Source organism: Vulpes lagopus, chromosome 10 (assembly GCF_018345385.1).
Source record: "Vulpes lagopus strain Blue_001 chromosome 10, ASM1834538v1, whole genome shotgun sequence".
NCBI classification, from domain to species: Eukaryota; Metazoa; Chordata; class Mammalia; order Carnivora; family Canidae; genus Vulpes; species Vulpes lagopus.
The window spans coordinates 96,691,449-96,707,318 of record NC_054833.1 but is presented as its reverse complement, the minus strand read 5'-3'; the positions used below and the strand labels follow the sequence as shown (position 1 = coordinate 96,707,318).

The 15,870-nt window shown below is 49.3% G+C and overlaps 1 protein-coding gene across 1 annotated transcript in view; it reads left to right on the top strand.

Annotated features, from left to right (window-relative positions):
• Positions 1 to 15,870, top strand: part of PLCG2 (phospholipase C gamma 2) — a 150,416-nt gene that overhangs the window by 39,118 nt on the left and 95,428 nt on the right. The window contains exon 2 of the mRNA XM_041771700.1: positions 14,031 to 14,174. Coding sequence (XP_041627634.1) covers positions 14,031 to 14,174 — 144 coding nt within the window. The remainder of the gene's footprint in view (positions 1 to 14,030; positions 14,175 to 15,870) is intronic.

Genomic DNA, 15,870 nt, shown 5'->3' with positions numbered 1-15,870 from the left:
AAAGAAAGGATCCACCTTTGGCTGGACTCTAGCCTGTTCACTTCAGGGTTTTCCAAGAGGCCGTTGTGGGAGCAGCTCTCTCAGGAATGGAAAAAGGAAGGGAAAAGAGCCGGGCCACCTTGCCCACAGCGCTCTCTCTGTGAGACGCCTGTGCGTCACTACCCTGCTGTCTTTGGCATCAGGGTCCAGGCAGGTGGCCCAGTGAATGACTTCAGTTTCCTGAGCCAACTGTGGAAAATGGGGGTTTGTTCCCAAGGTTGGCAGGATGAGTGAGGAGACGGTGAAGTCAGCTCTGGCACCTAATAAATATTCCATAAGGAGGGTCCTGTCTGTTCTCCATCCAAATCAGGTGCTTCTACCCTGGGTTTGACCTTGGCAGGGCTCCATCTGCTGCTCGTGGAGTTGGTAGGTCAGGCTGTGTGAACGCCTCCCTGCAGGAGCTGGCATGGGTGGTGTTCGAGAATGCTGGCCCTGGAGCTGGACAGGCGGGGCTCAGAGCCCCCCAGTTCACTCAACCTGCTGGAGCCTCCATTTCCTCCTCTGCAGAATGGATGGGTTGATAACAGTGACCACTCCCCTCTTAGGGCTGCAGGCGGCACCCCTGAGATAATGGACACCAAGCACTTGACTGGTGTTTGATAGACCAGGAGCTCTCAGAGCCCCCACTGCCTGTAAGGGTTTTGGCGCTGGGATCCTTGCAAAGATGCTCCTGAGAGCGAGAATCCAGCAGAACCCAGCTGGGCAGGGTAATGAGCTCGGGGGTGAAGGAGGTCTTCCTCCTCTTCGTTATGGTTAAGAGGACAGGCTTGGGAGCTAAGACTCCTGGGGTTGAAATCCTGGCTCGACTAGTGTAGCCTTAGAAAGTCACTGCATCTCTGCCTCGGTGTCCTCCTCTTTGGAATGTGGAGGGCGATCTTAGCCCTACGTGAGCACCCATGTGTCCGAATCCCTGGCATACTGTTTGGCTCTACTAGATGTTTCTGTAAATGTGGCTTTCCTTCCCCTCCCTTCCCCTCCCTTCCCTTCCCTTCCCTTTTTTTCTTCTCTGGTTTCCTCTGAAGCCAAGAGGTGGGTAGGAAGATGAGGACCAGCATTTTCCACGGGAGGATTCAACATCAATCAACTTGTGGAATTTTCTTGGAGTTGAACCAAATCGCCTGTGTTCTCAGAACCTTTCTTTTCCTATAAAAAGCAAAGACAAAGCATCTGATGGGAAGAGCAATGTGTTTATGTGCAGGGCTGCTCGTTGGGCTGAGGTTAGGGCCGTGTGTGTTGTAATGAGTGGTTGCTGCTGAGAGGGGTCCGCGTTGGCTGTCCCCCGGGGTGCCATGCACAGACTCCTGGTGGACGTCCCCAGGAACCGCGTTCTTGGCCAGCGACATTGTTGCCCGTGAATGCATGGGCCCCCCAGCCAGGCCTCGCTCCAGCCCCCCTGTAGGCCACTTCCTCTGGGTTTCAACTGGCTTATCACAGGGCTGCATGAGCATCTATTTCTGGCCTGCCTGGAAATAGTCTGGATCCTGGCACAAGGCATGCACAGAGTCAGTTCCTGGGATGGAGAAGCCCAGCCCAAGGGGATGGGGTCAGGAAATCTCCCTACAGTGTCCTCCCTGGGGAGACTAAGCCTTGGGTGCCATGATTTTCAGACCTGGCCCAGGAAACAGGAATCACCAGTGGGAAGGTGGTTCCCTAGGTCCCTTTTGGTCTCTGAGTGTGTCAAGGAAAATATCTGTTTCATATTAGCATTTTAAAATTTTTATTATTTATTTATTTATCTATCTATTTATTTATTTATTTTTAAAGACTTTTTTTTTTTTTTTAATTTATGATAGTCACAGAGAGAGAGAGAGAGAGGCAGAGACACAGGCAGAGGGAGAAGCAGGCTCCATGCACCGGGAGCCCGATGTGGGATTCGATCCCGGGTCTCCAGGATCGCGCCCTGGGCCAAAGACAGGCGCCAAACCGCTGCGCCACCCAGGGATCCCTTTAAAGACTTTTAAAATTTATTCATGAGAGACACAGAGAGAGAGTGAGGCAGAGACACAGGCAGAGGGAAAAGCAGGCTCCCTGCAGGGAGCCTGACATGGGACTCGATCCCGGGACTCCAGGATCACACCCTGGGCTGCAGGCGGCGCTAAACTACTGGGCCACCTGGGCTGCCCTGGATACTCTATTTTTTAATTGAAAAATTTATTGAGATGGGTAGATTCACATAAAGTTGTAAGAAATAACACAGATCTCATGTAGACACTACCCTGTTGGTGCCAGTGGAACCATCTTGCAAAACAGTAGTGTGCCAACACAGCCAAGGTACGAACACTGATTCAGCCCACCCTCCGTCTCATCCACATTTCCCCAGTTTTACTTGCACTGTGTGTGTGCGCATGCACGCGTGTGTGTGGGCATGTTAAGTTCGATGCAGTTTTATCACATATGTGTGTTCTTGTATTTGCCACCACGCTCAAGACCCTGGGTGGTTCCATCCTGACAAGGATCCCTCTTAATGACCACACCCACCTCCCCAAGTAAGGTATCCGTATGGTAAAATGCACAGTGAGTGTAAGCTCCAATTTACACAGGAGGACACCTCTGTGACCACAACCTCCCTTCCCCCAACCCAGATCAGATCTAGACCACTCCCCACACCTATTGCCCCCAGGAGGTCCCCACCCTCAGACTTGTCTCCATCCGTGAGTCCTGCTTAGCTCACTTGGGCTCATTCCCTCAAATCTTTAATTTTCACCTCTTATAACCCAGAACCATGGTGTGTGTGTGTGTGTGTGTGTGAGGGTGGGGTGGGTGCGTGGTCTGTGGCATCTGCTGTTTCTAGGCAGAATTTAATAATGTCCTATTTCCACTGCCTTTGTGTTGTCCAGTGCCTGTTATATATGGTGGGTGGAACTGGGTTTCTTTTTGCCAAAGACAAACTCCTAAAATATAGGTATATATACAGTTGAAAAAAAGATGAGTTGATTTGAAGACAGATATTAGACAGAGCCAGCACTATGCAGGTGTGGCAAACTTCATAGATTTGATGATCAAATAACATTTGAGGAATAGTGTCAGAGGCATGTATAGCTCCAAAAAAAAAAAAAAAATACAAATCCCACACCCAAATCAAAAACTGGTCCAGTGTGGGTGTGGTGGGGCGGGATCTATATATAGTCTTGGTCCAGTAAAGGCCTTCTGTGTAATTTTGATAAACAGTACTGGTTTAAAGCAGAGCCGATGAAAACTTCCAACAGGCCGTTGTGTAAGATGGTGAGCTGTTCCAGAAGGTCTTAGCAATTTTTGTTCTAGGTGCATTTCACCTGTTCTATAACTAATACATATTTTGAAATGGACTCATTCTTTTTTGACTTAAATTCATATAGAAGGAACTTTGATCCTAAAGATTAGAGGTGCCAGATGTGTATTTTTTCCCAATTCATATTAAAATGTCACAATTAAGACATAACAAAATGTGGATACCATTTAAGTTCCTTCCGCAGGATCCCATGTTGGGATTATTCCCACTGAGTTTCCAGTAGAAGGGAGAAAACTCAAATTCAAGTAATCCTAGAACAGTGAATATTTGAAGAATTTTGTGATGGTCGGTGTTTGGGATTTTAGCTGGCTGGTTCATAAAGCCCCCTCTCTTTCTCATCTTCTTGTGAACTTGGAAACAATTGAGAAGCCCAGATAACTAATACACAGTGACAAGGAGGCCTGCTCTGTGTGCACCTCCTGGGGAGTCTGGCTTGGAATGGTCTCTGGCCCCTGACCTGCTCACTCTGTCTCTGGCACTGGTGGACGCTGCCAGGGAGCAGAGCAAGGCATGTGGTTCCTGGGGGACAGGTCAGACCAGAACTGGACAAGGAGGCTGAGCTGGGCATGTCTAGTTCCTCCTGCTGGACTCCTGTCTCCCCTGGGGAGACAGGTCCCTGGAGGGAAGAGGAGCTCAGCCAGTGCCTCCAGTATCACTGAAAACTCTGAAACATCTGTAAAACAGTTCATTCAGCACTTATGTATGAATACAAAGCCCAGCAGTAACAGAGCTCCTGTGGAAACACAAGCCTGGGATATTCCCCACTAGAGATCATCACAGTCTCTACGCTTGTTTCTTTCTTAATTTTTTAAAAAATATTTTATATATTTAATCATGAGAGGCAGAGGGAGAAGCAGGCTCCCTGCGGGGAACCCAAAGCGGGACTTGATCCCAGGACCCCAGGATCACGCCCTGAGTTGAAGGCAGATGCTCAACCACTGAGCCACCCAGGTGTCCCCAATTGTTTTTCTTTTTTCTTTTTCTTTCTTTCTTTTTTTTTTTTTTAAAGAAGATAAGGGCAGTCTCCCTCACCCTTGCCCCCAGTCCTTAGGTTTTCAAAGGACTTTAATATCTAAAGCCCATGAAAACAGTTTACGTTTTACCAAGTTCTTTCAGGTGTATACATCAGTGGGATGATGGATCTTCATTCCCATTTTACAGATGAGAAGATAGAGACTAAGGCAGAATAAAGAAATCCATCCCAAGATGGACTTTAAGCGCATGTCTGCTAGATTCTTCCAAAGTTGGGCGCTTTCAGCTCTTCCATGTTGACCCTGTTAAAATTGTTCTGCGGTGTATCTCACTTGTTCATCTGTTGTTCAGGTTAGATGCTGTCACATATGTGCAACAACCAACACTCTTGCTTTTTAAAGCAGAGTCTTTCACTGAGACCTGATACCCTGAGACAAAGTGAAACCCAGCATTGGGGAAGGTGTTGTTGGAAGGTGGTATGAGAACGTGCATCCCAGCAGCGAAATTAACCTTGACTGAGACCTTCTGGGGGCCACGGGGCTCCTATTTAGTGTAATTTCATGTTATTGGCGGAGCAGCTCGGTGAAGGAGGTAGTGCACTCAAGGTCGGCACAGGTGAGGAAAGGACAGAGAAGGGACAGGGTTTGCCCAAGCACCCAGGTGCCTTTGGGGTGACTTGTCCAAGCCCTGGGACTTCCTGTAGGGCTTTCTCCACTGCCTACTGCCCACCACTGGGTTACCTCCAGCCTTCAGGACTCCACCAAGTTGCACGCCCTCAGAGCAGCCTTCCTTCCCCTTGCTGGGGAGAAGCCCCAGTGTAGACCTGGTTCCTCTCTGAGGTGTTTGGTGTGGTTGGAGGCTTACATGTTCACGTGCTGGTATGTGGGTGGGTCTGTCCTGCTCAGGCTTCTGAGGGTGGGGAGTGTGTCTGTGTGCTTCCCCCCAGCACATCCTCAGTGCGATGCTCAGCCACTGAGCCTGGCTGATGGAATGGCTGATGGGTAGACAAGAGAGTGGGGATATGTGTGGGAAGGTGTCACGCTCCCGTGGTCTCCTTTCCTCTTAAAATATGGCTGGAGCTTCCCTGAAGATGCTTTTTTTTTTTTTTTTAACAGTATTTTATTTATTCATGAGACACACACACAGAGACAGAGACATAGGCAGAAGGAGAAGCAGGCTCCCTGTGGGGAGCCCTATGTGGGACTTGATCCTAGGATCCTGGGATCATGACCTGAGCCTAAGGCAGACGCTCAATCACTGAACCACCCACGTGCCCCCCGAAGATGCTTTAAGTCTGGTGGCAGATAGTACCACTCGAGGGCAAGTGTGGGAATCAGGGAAGGGGCACGTGCCTGCTGTGAGCAGGAGGATGTTCCAGGAATGGGCGGCAGCTTGAGAGTGGCCCAGAAAGGAAGCAGGGTTTGAAGAATGGGGTCATGGGGACAGCCAGCAAGGGGGTGGTGGTGTCAGGTGGGAGAGTGGGAGGAGGCTGGAAACCCCAAGTGTGTGCCTGCAGGTGATGAGTGGGGAAGGCCGTGGGAGGGTGGCCGGACCTGGGGAAGGCCCGAGGTGATACTGGGAAGCTAAGTTTGTGCAGAGATGAGGCCTCACTTCTGTGGCTGTGTTATCACTTCTTCAAGCAGGAAACACGGCTGCTGAGCCCCACCACAGGAGCGCACATGGCCCGAGCTCTGGCCACCAGAGCCTACTTTGAAAATAAAGTCGGTCATCTTAATGACTCCGTGCCTTTGGCAAAAATTTCAACCCAAGCAGATCAAGCCTACCATTTGCTTGTCATCCTCCCTACCAGGAACCCTCATTGTCAGCAAATTGGCAGACTTCTACGTGTACAGATAGAGGTATTCCTCCTTAGCTGAGTCTAATACATTCCTGGAAACATGAGGGAGAGCATCTTTTTTTTTTTTTTTTTTTTTTTGATAGCTGTCTGTTATTTCCTATTACATGGATATAAATGGTGATGCATTACAACTGATTGAAAAAAAAAAAAAAAACCACAATTCCCATCCCCAGTATTGCTTAATACCCTTAAACACCTGGAAACCAACCCATCAGATATACCTTAATTATTTGACTTTTTAAGATTTTATTTATTTATGAGAGAGACAGAGAGGCAGAGACATAGGCAGAGGGAGGAGCAGGCTCCCTGCAGGGAGCCCAATGTGGGACTTGATCCCAGGACTCCAGGATCATGCCCTGAGTCGAAGGCAGACGTTTAACTGCTGAGCCACCCAGGTGTCCCAATTATATGATACTTAATGAACTTGTTCCTGGGCATGTTTGCAAAGAGTACATAGGGTACTAACTATATGGTGTTGGTTGTGAATTTTGATTTTTTTCCCTCTACTTTGCAACTTGATGACAGTGCACTACTCTGTTGAAAATACCTGAGATGTCCTCTAAATTGGACTCTGGTAGTTGGCTTGTGAGAAGTAAATGCTAGGACTTGAGCAGGACTTACTAGGGTGGACAGGACACTAGGTTTGATGCGTGTTGATTTTCAGCATTGGGAGTGCTAGACTCGGTCATCTTCTGTTGTAGGCTGATACACACCAATATTTTCATTGGTGCCTGTGCACGAACATCCTACAGCAGGTGTAATCTGGGTAGTATGTTTTGTGTAAAAAAATATTTGCAAATTAGAGTGGTATTTAGATAGTGAGAATTTGAGTGATGATAGACACCTGTGCACAACATGTACATACACATGTATGTATGTACATGCAGACAGACATGTGCAGATGTACAGACACAGGCACATACCTCCAGTACCCTATTTACATAAACTTGTGGATTTTTTTTTCCACATCAGTACATATGGATCTCTCTCTTCGATTTTTATATATATATATATATTTTATTTATTAGTGAAAGACACAGAGAGGCAGGGACACAGGCAGAGAGAGAAGCAGGCTCCATGCAGGGAGCCTGACGTGGGAGTTGATCCAGGGACTCCAGGAGCACGCCCTAGGCCGAAGGCAGGCGCTCAATCACTGAGCCACCCGGGCAACCCTCTCTCTTCACTTTCCACAAGTAAATTAAGACTGTGTTTTTTCCTGGGACGCCTGGGTGTTTCAGTGGTTGAGTGCCTGCCTTTGCCCAGGGCATGATCCTGGAGACCCGGGATTGAGTCCTGTATTGGGCTCCCTGCATGGAGCCTGCTTCTCCCTCTGCTTGTGTCTCTGCCTCTTTCTCTCTGTGGCTTTCATGAATTAAAAACAAAAACAAAAAAAACAACAACAAAAAAAACTGTGTTTTTTCCTGTACCTCATATGAGTCTAGCTTTATTCATTTGCATTAATAATTAAAAAAAATAATAGCAGGGATCCCTGGGTGGCGCAGCGGTTTGGCGCCTGCCTTTGGCCCAGGGCGCGATCCTGGAGACCCGGGATCGAATCCCACGTCGGGCTCCCAGTGCGTGGAGCCTGCTTCTCCCTCTGCCTGTGTCTCTGCCTCTCTCTCTCTCTCTCTCTCTCTCTCTGTGACTATCATAAATTAAAAAAAAAAAAAAAGCTAACAAGTACTTAGAAGTTACTACATCTTTATGAGTTGTAGTTATGAGGCACTACTTTATTTTTTAATTATTTTTAAAAATTATTTATTCAGGAGAGGCACAGAGGAAGAGACATAGGCAGAGGGAGAAGTAGACTTGCTCCTGGGAGCCTGATACGGGACTTGATCTCAGGATTCCAGGATCACGACCTGAGCTAAAAAGGCAGATGTTCAACCACTGAGCTACCTAGGCATCCCTACTTTTTTTTTTTTTTTTAAGATTTTATTTATTAGAGCACAACTAGGGGGAGTGGCAGGCACAGGGCTAGCAGGGCTAGCAGTGAGTTCTAGCTGGAAGCATCTGTTAGAAGCTGGGATTCAAACCCAGACCGGCTGGTTCCAGAGTCCATCCACTGGTCACCAGACACATGCTTCACGTGACTCGGGTGGCAAGTTTGCATCCCGGGCACTAGAATTTTATTTCCGCTGCAAGTCAGAAAAGTGATTTGGGATTGACCTAGTTGCGTGCAGGAGGCCTGATTCCCCTCCCCCCTATCTCTGCTCTGCACCCCATGCGCAGTGGGATCATCACTGAGCAAGGTGCCCCTGTGTGATGCAAGATCAAATACATGGCAACAGAACTGACCAATGGGCCCCTCAGACTTTGTTGATCACTAAAGAGACAACCACCCTAGCTGGTGAGGGATTTCCTTCCTGCCTTTTTGGGGCTCCTGGTAACCAGGAGGGTACTGCATAGCGGGCAGCCCTCTGATTCATCTGGAGCTGGGCCCTCCTTGCTCAGAAGGCCTGGGAAGTAGTAGTAATAGTCGTGAAGGGTAGAGCCACAGGCCCATCTGCAGCTGACTTTCCGGCTGTGAGCAGTGCCCTCTCTGGTCCATGATGGCTGGACAGCCCCATGGCATGAAGGAGGCACCTCACAGTTAGGCCCGCAGCCCTGAGAGTATGGACTCAGGAGGACGGCTTTCCACTCCTAGGAGAAACAGGTGTTCACACAGAATCTTGCATGTAAATGTTCACAGCTGCACTATTCACAGTAGTCGAAAGGTGGAAACAACCCAAAAACGTCCATCGACAGAAGAACAGTTGAAGAAAATGTGGTCTGTCTGTTCTAGAATATTACTTCTCCATAGAAAGGCACGAAGTACTGACACTTGCTATGACACGGACGAACCTTGAAGACTTTATGCCAAATGAAAGAAGCCCCATACCAGAGACCACCTAGTGTAGAAATCCCTTTATATGAAATGTTCAGGAAAGGCACATCTGTTAGCGGATGAAAGTAGGTTCATGGTTGCCAGGGCTGGTGTAGGGACAAGAGGGAAATGGGGAGTGATAGCTACAGGGTATGGGTTTCTCTTTGTGGGCATGAAGGTGTTCTTCAATTGACTCTGGTGGTGATTTGCACAAGTCTGTGAGTACGTTAGATGCTATTGAATTGTGCACTTGAAATGGATGACCTGTATGGCATGTGAACTGTATCTTGATAAAGCTGTTACATTAAATGAGAATATGTTCTCTATAACCCCAGAACCACCTCTGAGCCAGGATGCCGTCGGGGTGGTGGTAAAGAACTCACAGGGGCAGTGACATCTTGTCCTGTCTCCATGCGGGGAGCCCAGAGAAGCTGTCCTCTGCAGTGCCTGTGAGTTGGCCACATCTGTTACTGCCTGAACTACCTACTGGGTCATTGATCCCTCAAACATACTGATCCCTGTGTCTCATGGGGGTAGCATAGAAACTACCGGATTGATGACCTGATGTAGCAGAGGCTGCCGTGGGTTGGACTCTGATTGCTATAGCATTCACTTCTGTACATTGAGGACAGCTTGGTGTGAACCCTGCAGCCCTCTGCTTGAGGACCAGGTAGGTAGGCCTCAGACACAACCCTTGACCAACAGCAGGTGGAGTTTGAGGATAAATACCCCAGCTCCCAGGATGCCTGGGTGGCTCAGTGGTCGTGATCCCGGGGTCTTGGGATCAAGTCCCAGATCAGGCTCCTTGCATGGAGCCTGCTTCTCCCTCTGCCAATGTCTCTGCCTCTTTCCCTGTGTCTTATGAATAAATAAATAAAATCTTAAAAAAAATACCCCAGCTCCCTTGCTCTGTGGTGGGGCGAGGACTCCCAAGAACCCCTGTGGGGTCATCTCCAGGTGCCTACAGAGGGCCAGCTTGATGACCTAGCAGTCTCCTCCTCAGCAGCTTTCCATCCCTGTCTCATGTCCCCACTCCTCTCCTGGTGTTCCTGGGATCATCTCCCAAGTAAGAATCTGATTCATTCGTTCCATGGGTACCTGAGTTCCTGCTCTGAGCCAGGCTCTGGTGCAGGGGGCAGTGAGGCTTCAGCTGTGAGTGAGGGGGACAGACACACGATCCCTGTTTGCCTGGGGCTTGGAGGAGGATGCACATCCCCAGGTACATGAACCTGTAAATACAAACGTGCAAGGGAGGGGCTGTATAGGGTGGTTATAAAGGTAACAGAATGAATCGTTTCAGGGAGGGTGGAGAAGTCAGTCAGGTGAGATCACAAATACAGTCAGCTGATGACAGAGGAGTCAGGGCAAGCCGTTGCAGAAGGCCTGGTCTTTCAGGAGCATCACCAAGGAGCCTGTCCTTCCCCAGGTTGGGGCAGGGGGAGTGTGGTCCCCATGATGTCATGCAGGTGATCGGCCCTGCTGACGTGGTGGGTGCCTGCAGCCCTCTTGCAGGCTGGGCCTGGCTCCCAAGCAGGGGTCCTTGCTGGTACTGAAGGGGAACCCAGGACCTCTTGCCTCCTCAGGGTGGCCATTTCTCTTTTGTTCTCTTGCCACGTCTCACGCTTCTCCCTCTCTGACTTGGTATGTGTGCGTGTTCGTGTCTCCCTCCCTCCTTGTCTGGGGGGCCTGCCTGGTGTCTCTGTCCCTTTTTGCCCTGTCTGGGTGTCTCCGTTTGTGTGTGTGCATATCTCCATGTCCACCTCCCACTGTCCCATTTCCAGTGCCTGTCCCAGGCGCTCTGCCCCCTTTCCCCATTCAACAGCTATTTATTGGGCTCCACTGTATGCCAGCTACTGTGCTAGGGCCTGGGGTGCAGTCCTGAGGAAGGGAGCACCTTCTAGGGAAGAGGTTCTGAGCCCACGGAGTCCCACCCACAGGTGCTGCCTCTGTTCAGGGCTGTGGAGAGAGGGGCTGCTACCATAGCAAGAATCGGAGGGTTTTCTGAGTTCAATGGTGGTTGAGCTGAAACTGGAAGGGGGAACTTGGAGGTAACCAGACCCAGGGCATTCCTAGCAGAGCCCACAGCACGTGCAGATGTCCTGTAGTCGGGGTGACCCCTCACTGGGTGGCTGGAGCACGGAGGGTGTGGGGCCAGATGGGGCTGGTGGGGTCCACATCGGGCCTTGGATCTCAGTCCTAGGAGCACTGAGATGTGTTCAGAAGGTTTGAAGCCCAGGAAAGGTGTGAACATACTTATTTATTTACTTTTTAAAGATTGATCTAGAGAAGAGCGTGCACATGCGAGTGGGAGCAGGCGCAGAGGCAAGGGGAAGCAGACTTCCTGTTGCGTGCAGAGCTGGGTGTGGGGCTCGATCTCACGACCCTGAGGTCATGACTTGAGCCGAAATCAAGAGTTGGGTTTAACTGACTGAGCCACCTGGGCTCCCCACATGAGCGTATTTAAGTTTCATAAAAATGGCTCTGGGAGTAACTTCTGGCTCCTTCGCTAGGCCAAGCGAGAGATCCCAGTGGCTTGGATTATGGCGTTGGCCATGGGAATGGAGAGAAGTTGACTGAGTCAAGCGTAATTTAGAAAGTAGAACTGGTAATTGCCTCAGGATAAGGTCACAGCATATGAAATTTTTTCTTCATGTACGTGTGTCAAGTTTTTATTATAACTTCACCGTAAGAAAAACTCACAGGAGGCCAATTCAAAGATTTTACCAACAAGGACAGAAGATAACCACTGCTAGACTTGATAGGAAAAAAATATATATATATATTTGCTTCAAGGCGTGAGCATGTTGACTGGCAAAGGTTGGTGGGTAACATTTGAGGAGAACAAATGTCACCACCTTTCATGTCTTAGATGAGGCGAAAACAGTTCAATCGGCAATGCCAGTTTCCTCCTAGAAGGCAATAAATTTCAGCACACAAAAAGGGTCTGTGTTTTGCTGTTTGTTTTTGAGGAGTGAGGGAAAAGAGATAAGACTCCAGGTTTCTGGGTTGGGTCAAGGGTGGGGATCTGGTGCCCCACCCCCCACAGGATTTAGAGGCACCCCCCTCCCAAAATAATACGTTGAAAAGTGGTTTTTAAGACTTACTGGTTTGCAACAATTTTAGACTCACGTGAACGTTGCAGAAATCCTGCAGGATTTCTGTGTCCTGTTCATCTGGCTTTCCCCAGTGATAACGTCCAGTCACCAAACTCAGGACTGACACTGGTATGGTATGATTAAAATACAGACCTGAGGGGCACCTGGGTGGCCCAGTTGGTTAAGTGTCTGCCTTCAGCTCAGGCCATGATCTCAGGGTCCTGGGATCAAGCCCTGAGTCAAGTTGGGCTCCCTGCTTGGTGAGGAGTCTGCTTCTCCCTCTCCCTCTGCACCCCCTCCCTACCCACCCCCAATCATGCTCCCATGCATGTCTCTGTCTTTCTTAAATAAAAAAAATTTTAAAATATAAAAATAAATTGCAGACTTGGTTTTCTCTATTTTTTTCTGTGGACTCGAGTTTTGTTTTGTTTTGGTGTCTAGGTCTACAGAGTTTTCTCACATGTATAGGGTTGTGGAAATACCGCCACACAGAGGGTGCAGAACCGATGCCTCTCATTTAAAGCCTCTTTACATTCCTTCATGACTCCTGTCCACCGAACTGTTTTTGGTCCAACCAAAACAAGACCCATGGGAAGAAAGAGGAGAGCTTCCCGTTCATTCCACCCCTCTCTCCCCTAATTGCATTCACTGCACCCAAACTCCTGTTGCTACCTGTGGAAGCTAATCAACCCTGCTTTCCTGCTGATCAACCCTGACTCTAAATGCCTTCATTCACCGGATTCCTCCATCCCAGGTCCAGGCTCCCTCCCTCTCCTCTCATTTTCAGGGACACCTTTCTTTCCTGCTTCTCTCTTCCATGCAAGGACTGAGATATATGTGCCAGCACTCTTAAGGTTGCAAGGGTAGAAACTCAGGTCACACTAACCAAAGCTAAAAAAAGAATTTACTATGTCATGGAAGTAGCATTTTCTAGGACAGGTATGGCTTCCAGTATGACTGGACCTAGGGGTTCAGTCTTTTCCTGGGCTCAGTCTTTTCCTTCTACATTTGGGGAACATGCTCCCTGCTGCCCCCAGACTCCTGTTTTATCAGCCAGGCAGCAGCAGTAGCAAGAGAAATTTTATTAATATTTCTGGCCAAAATGAGTCCCAGGAGGATGCTGGTATGCCCAGATCGGACCATGTGCTCATCCCTGGACCAATCATGGTGCTCCACGGTAGGGCCCCTTGGCTATTCCTAGGGTCCCCTCTTTGACTTGTGATAGGTGGTTAGGAGAAGCAGATCAGCTTCATCTGAAACATGTGTAATGGGTCTGTTCCAGGAAAGGTGCTTTTTTTTGACAGAAAAAAGAGGAGGAAGGGACTGGTTGAGCTTGTCTCTTTGTGATGGACCATGGTCATCCTGAGGCAGGGGGGGAGCTCTCCCTTGGGTCAGGTGGCCATCTGTGGGGATGAGGGGTTGCTCCTGGGTGATTTGGCCATCCTGTCGGGGGAGGAGGTCACTCTTGGATCAGGTGGCCATCTCTGGGGAGGAGGGCTTGCCCTTAGGTCTGGTGGCCATCTTATGAGGGGAGGGGTCACTCTTGGGTCACATGGGCATCTTGTGGGGTGAGGGGTCATCAGACACTGGGTCAGGCAGACACACTGTGGGGGAAGGCATCTCCCTGGGGTCAGGTGGCCATCCTGCCCAGTTTGGTTAGGAAGGGACTGGAGTCACACAGCATCAGGAGTTATAGGGAGGATAGATTTCCTTGTTTCTGTTGTCTGTTGCTATACCAGCATCCCAGTACTTAGTAGCTTTGAACAGCAAGCTTTTTACTTATTGCATGTAGACCTGCAGTGTGGACAGGACTGAGGGGCTGGGGAGTGCAGGAGTTGGGCGGTGCTTGTGGGGTGGGGTGCGGACCTGTGGCTCTGTCCTCAAGTTGAGTGAACTCCAGCTTCTGATGAGCCTGTCTCAATTGTCTTTTAGTGGATATCATGGAAATCAAGGAAATCCGCCCAGGGAAGAACTCCAAGGATTTTGAGCGTGCAAAAGCAGTCCGCCAGAAGGAAGAGTGCTGTTTTACCATCTTGTACGGCACCCAGTTTGTTCTGAGCACACTCAGTCTGGCAGGTGAGTACACCTTCATGCATTTTTCTCCTCGCCTATGCCTGGCTTCCTTCCTAGGACGTTCTCCAATAGCAGAATGCTCACACCTGCCTGCCCCCTCCTGTGTGTTCGGAGGCATCATGGTTTTGAATTCTAACTCTACCCCTTTCTAGCTGTGTGCCTTTGGGAAAGCTACCCAACCTGTCTGAGAGCTGCAGTTTGCTCAGCTGTGAAATGGGGAGAACGGTAATGCTTGCCTCATTGGGGTGTTGTAAGCATTATGCTAAGGTCCTGCTTGGTGCATGTAGAGAGCTGAAGGCAGGTTATATATAGTTTTTGTCCAGCAGAGCCTGGCCTATTCCCCTAAACTGGAGAAACTATCCTGGAATATTCTGTCTCACACATATGTGCATGCACACACACAGATTCACGCATGCACACACGTACACATAGTACACTTGCCACATGCATACACACATATGTGCGTGCATACATACACTCACATAGACACATGATCCGGAGGTGAGATTTCCAGCTGTCCCCATGAATCCACCAAAAAGCCAAAGGGGCCTCTGAATGGCCAGAAGATGAGCTGCAGAAAAGCTCAGGCACTTCACTCAGGAGCAGAAGCTTGTCACTGCCTTCAGGTCTCGTCTTAGGATTTATTGACTTAGAACCATATGTGCAACTGTGAATGGTGAAAGAGAAAATAAATCCCATTAAAAGTAGACCAAAGTGGAGGGGAGATGATGAAGGCTAAGCAGTGTCAGGGGCATTTAAATTAGGACCAAAAAGCTCTTGTTGATTTGCTTTTGCACTTTGCACTTGCTCATCATGCACCTTTGAGCATGCACTCTGCACGGGGCTGTCCTAGCTGCCACCGAGACCCAGTCGCTGCTGTTATAGAGCTCACAGTGCTGTGATAAGAGGTATAGTCCAGTCACAATACAGCATGCTGTAGGAAGACAGAGGGCCAATGTCAGGGAAGCTTTGCAGAGGAGGTGACTTTTAAATGGGGTTTTGAGGCATCAGTAGGAGTTGGGAGGAAAGAGGTAGACCCATCTAGGGAGACAGTGTTATGTGTGTTGAGGGCTTAAAGGAGGGAAATAGTGAGCTGGATGTGGGAATAATGAATGGATGTCTGATTGATGGTGTGTGGCTGGTGCAGAGATGGGCAGGAGAGAGGGGCCTGTGCCCATGACCTTCAGAATTGTGTCCACTTAGCCCTGCTGCAGGCTGAGGCCTGGTTGTTCTTGGTAGGGAGACCATGAGAGCCCAAGCAAGTCTTAGAGTCCAGGATGCCAGCTCTGGTGTCTTAACAGAGCTCTGGAATTCAGTAGAAAGGTCCAGTAGAGAGATGAGCAAGACCTGGATTCAGATCCCAGCTTCCCACGTACAGGCTCTGGGGCAGGTGTCCTGACACTTCTGAGCTTCATTTTCTCCTCATTCCCTTGGGAAGAGTGGGAGCAGCAACCTTGGCATGTTCTCATCCAGATAAACAAGGTACCTGGTCCTTAGGACATGGTTAGTAACTCAGCGAGGTGTTTGCATTGCTAACTGATGAGGAAATGAGGCACAGTGGGCTGAGAAATCAGCTGAATGTCACACAGCCCTGAAGTGATGCAGTGGGACCCTGTCAGTGATGCCAAGCTCTCACCTACTGCTTGGCACTACCTCTTTCCCCTCTCCCTGGCCTTGACTAGAAGAAACAGGAGATACT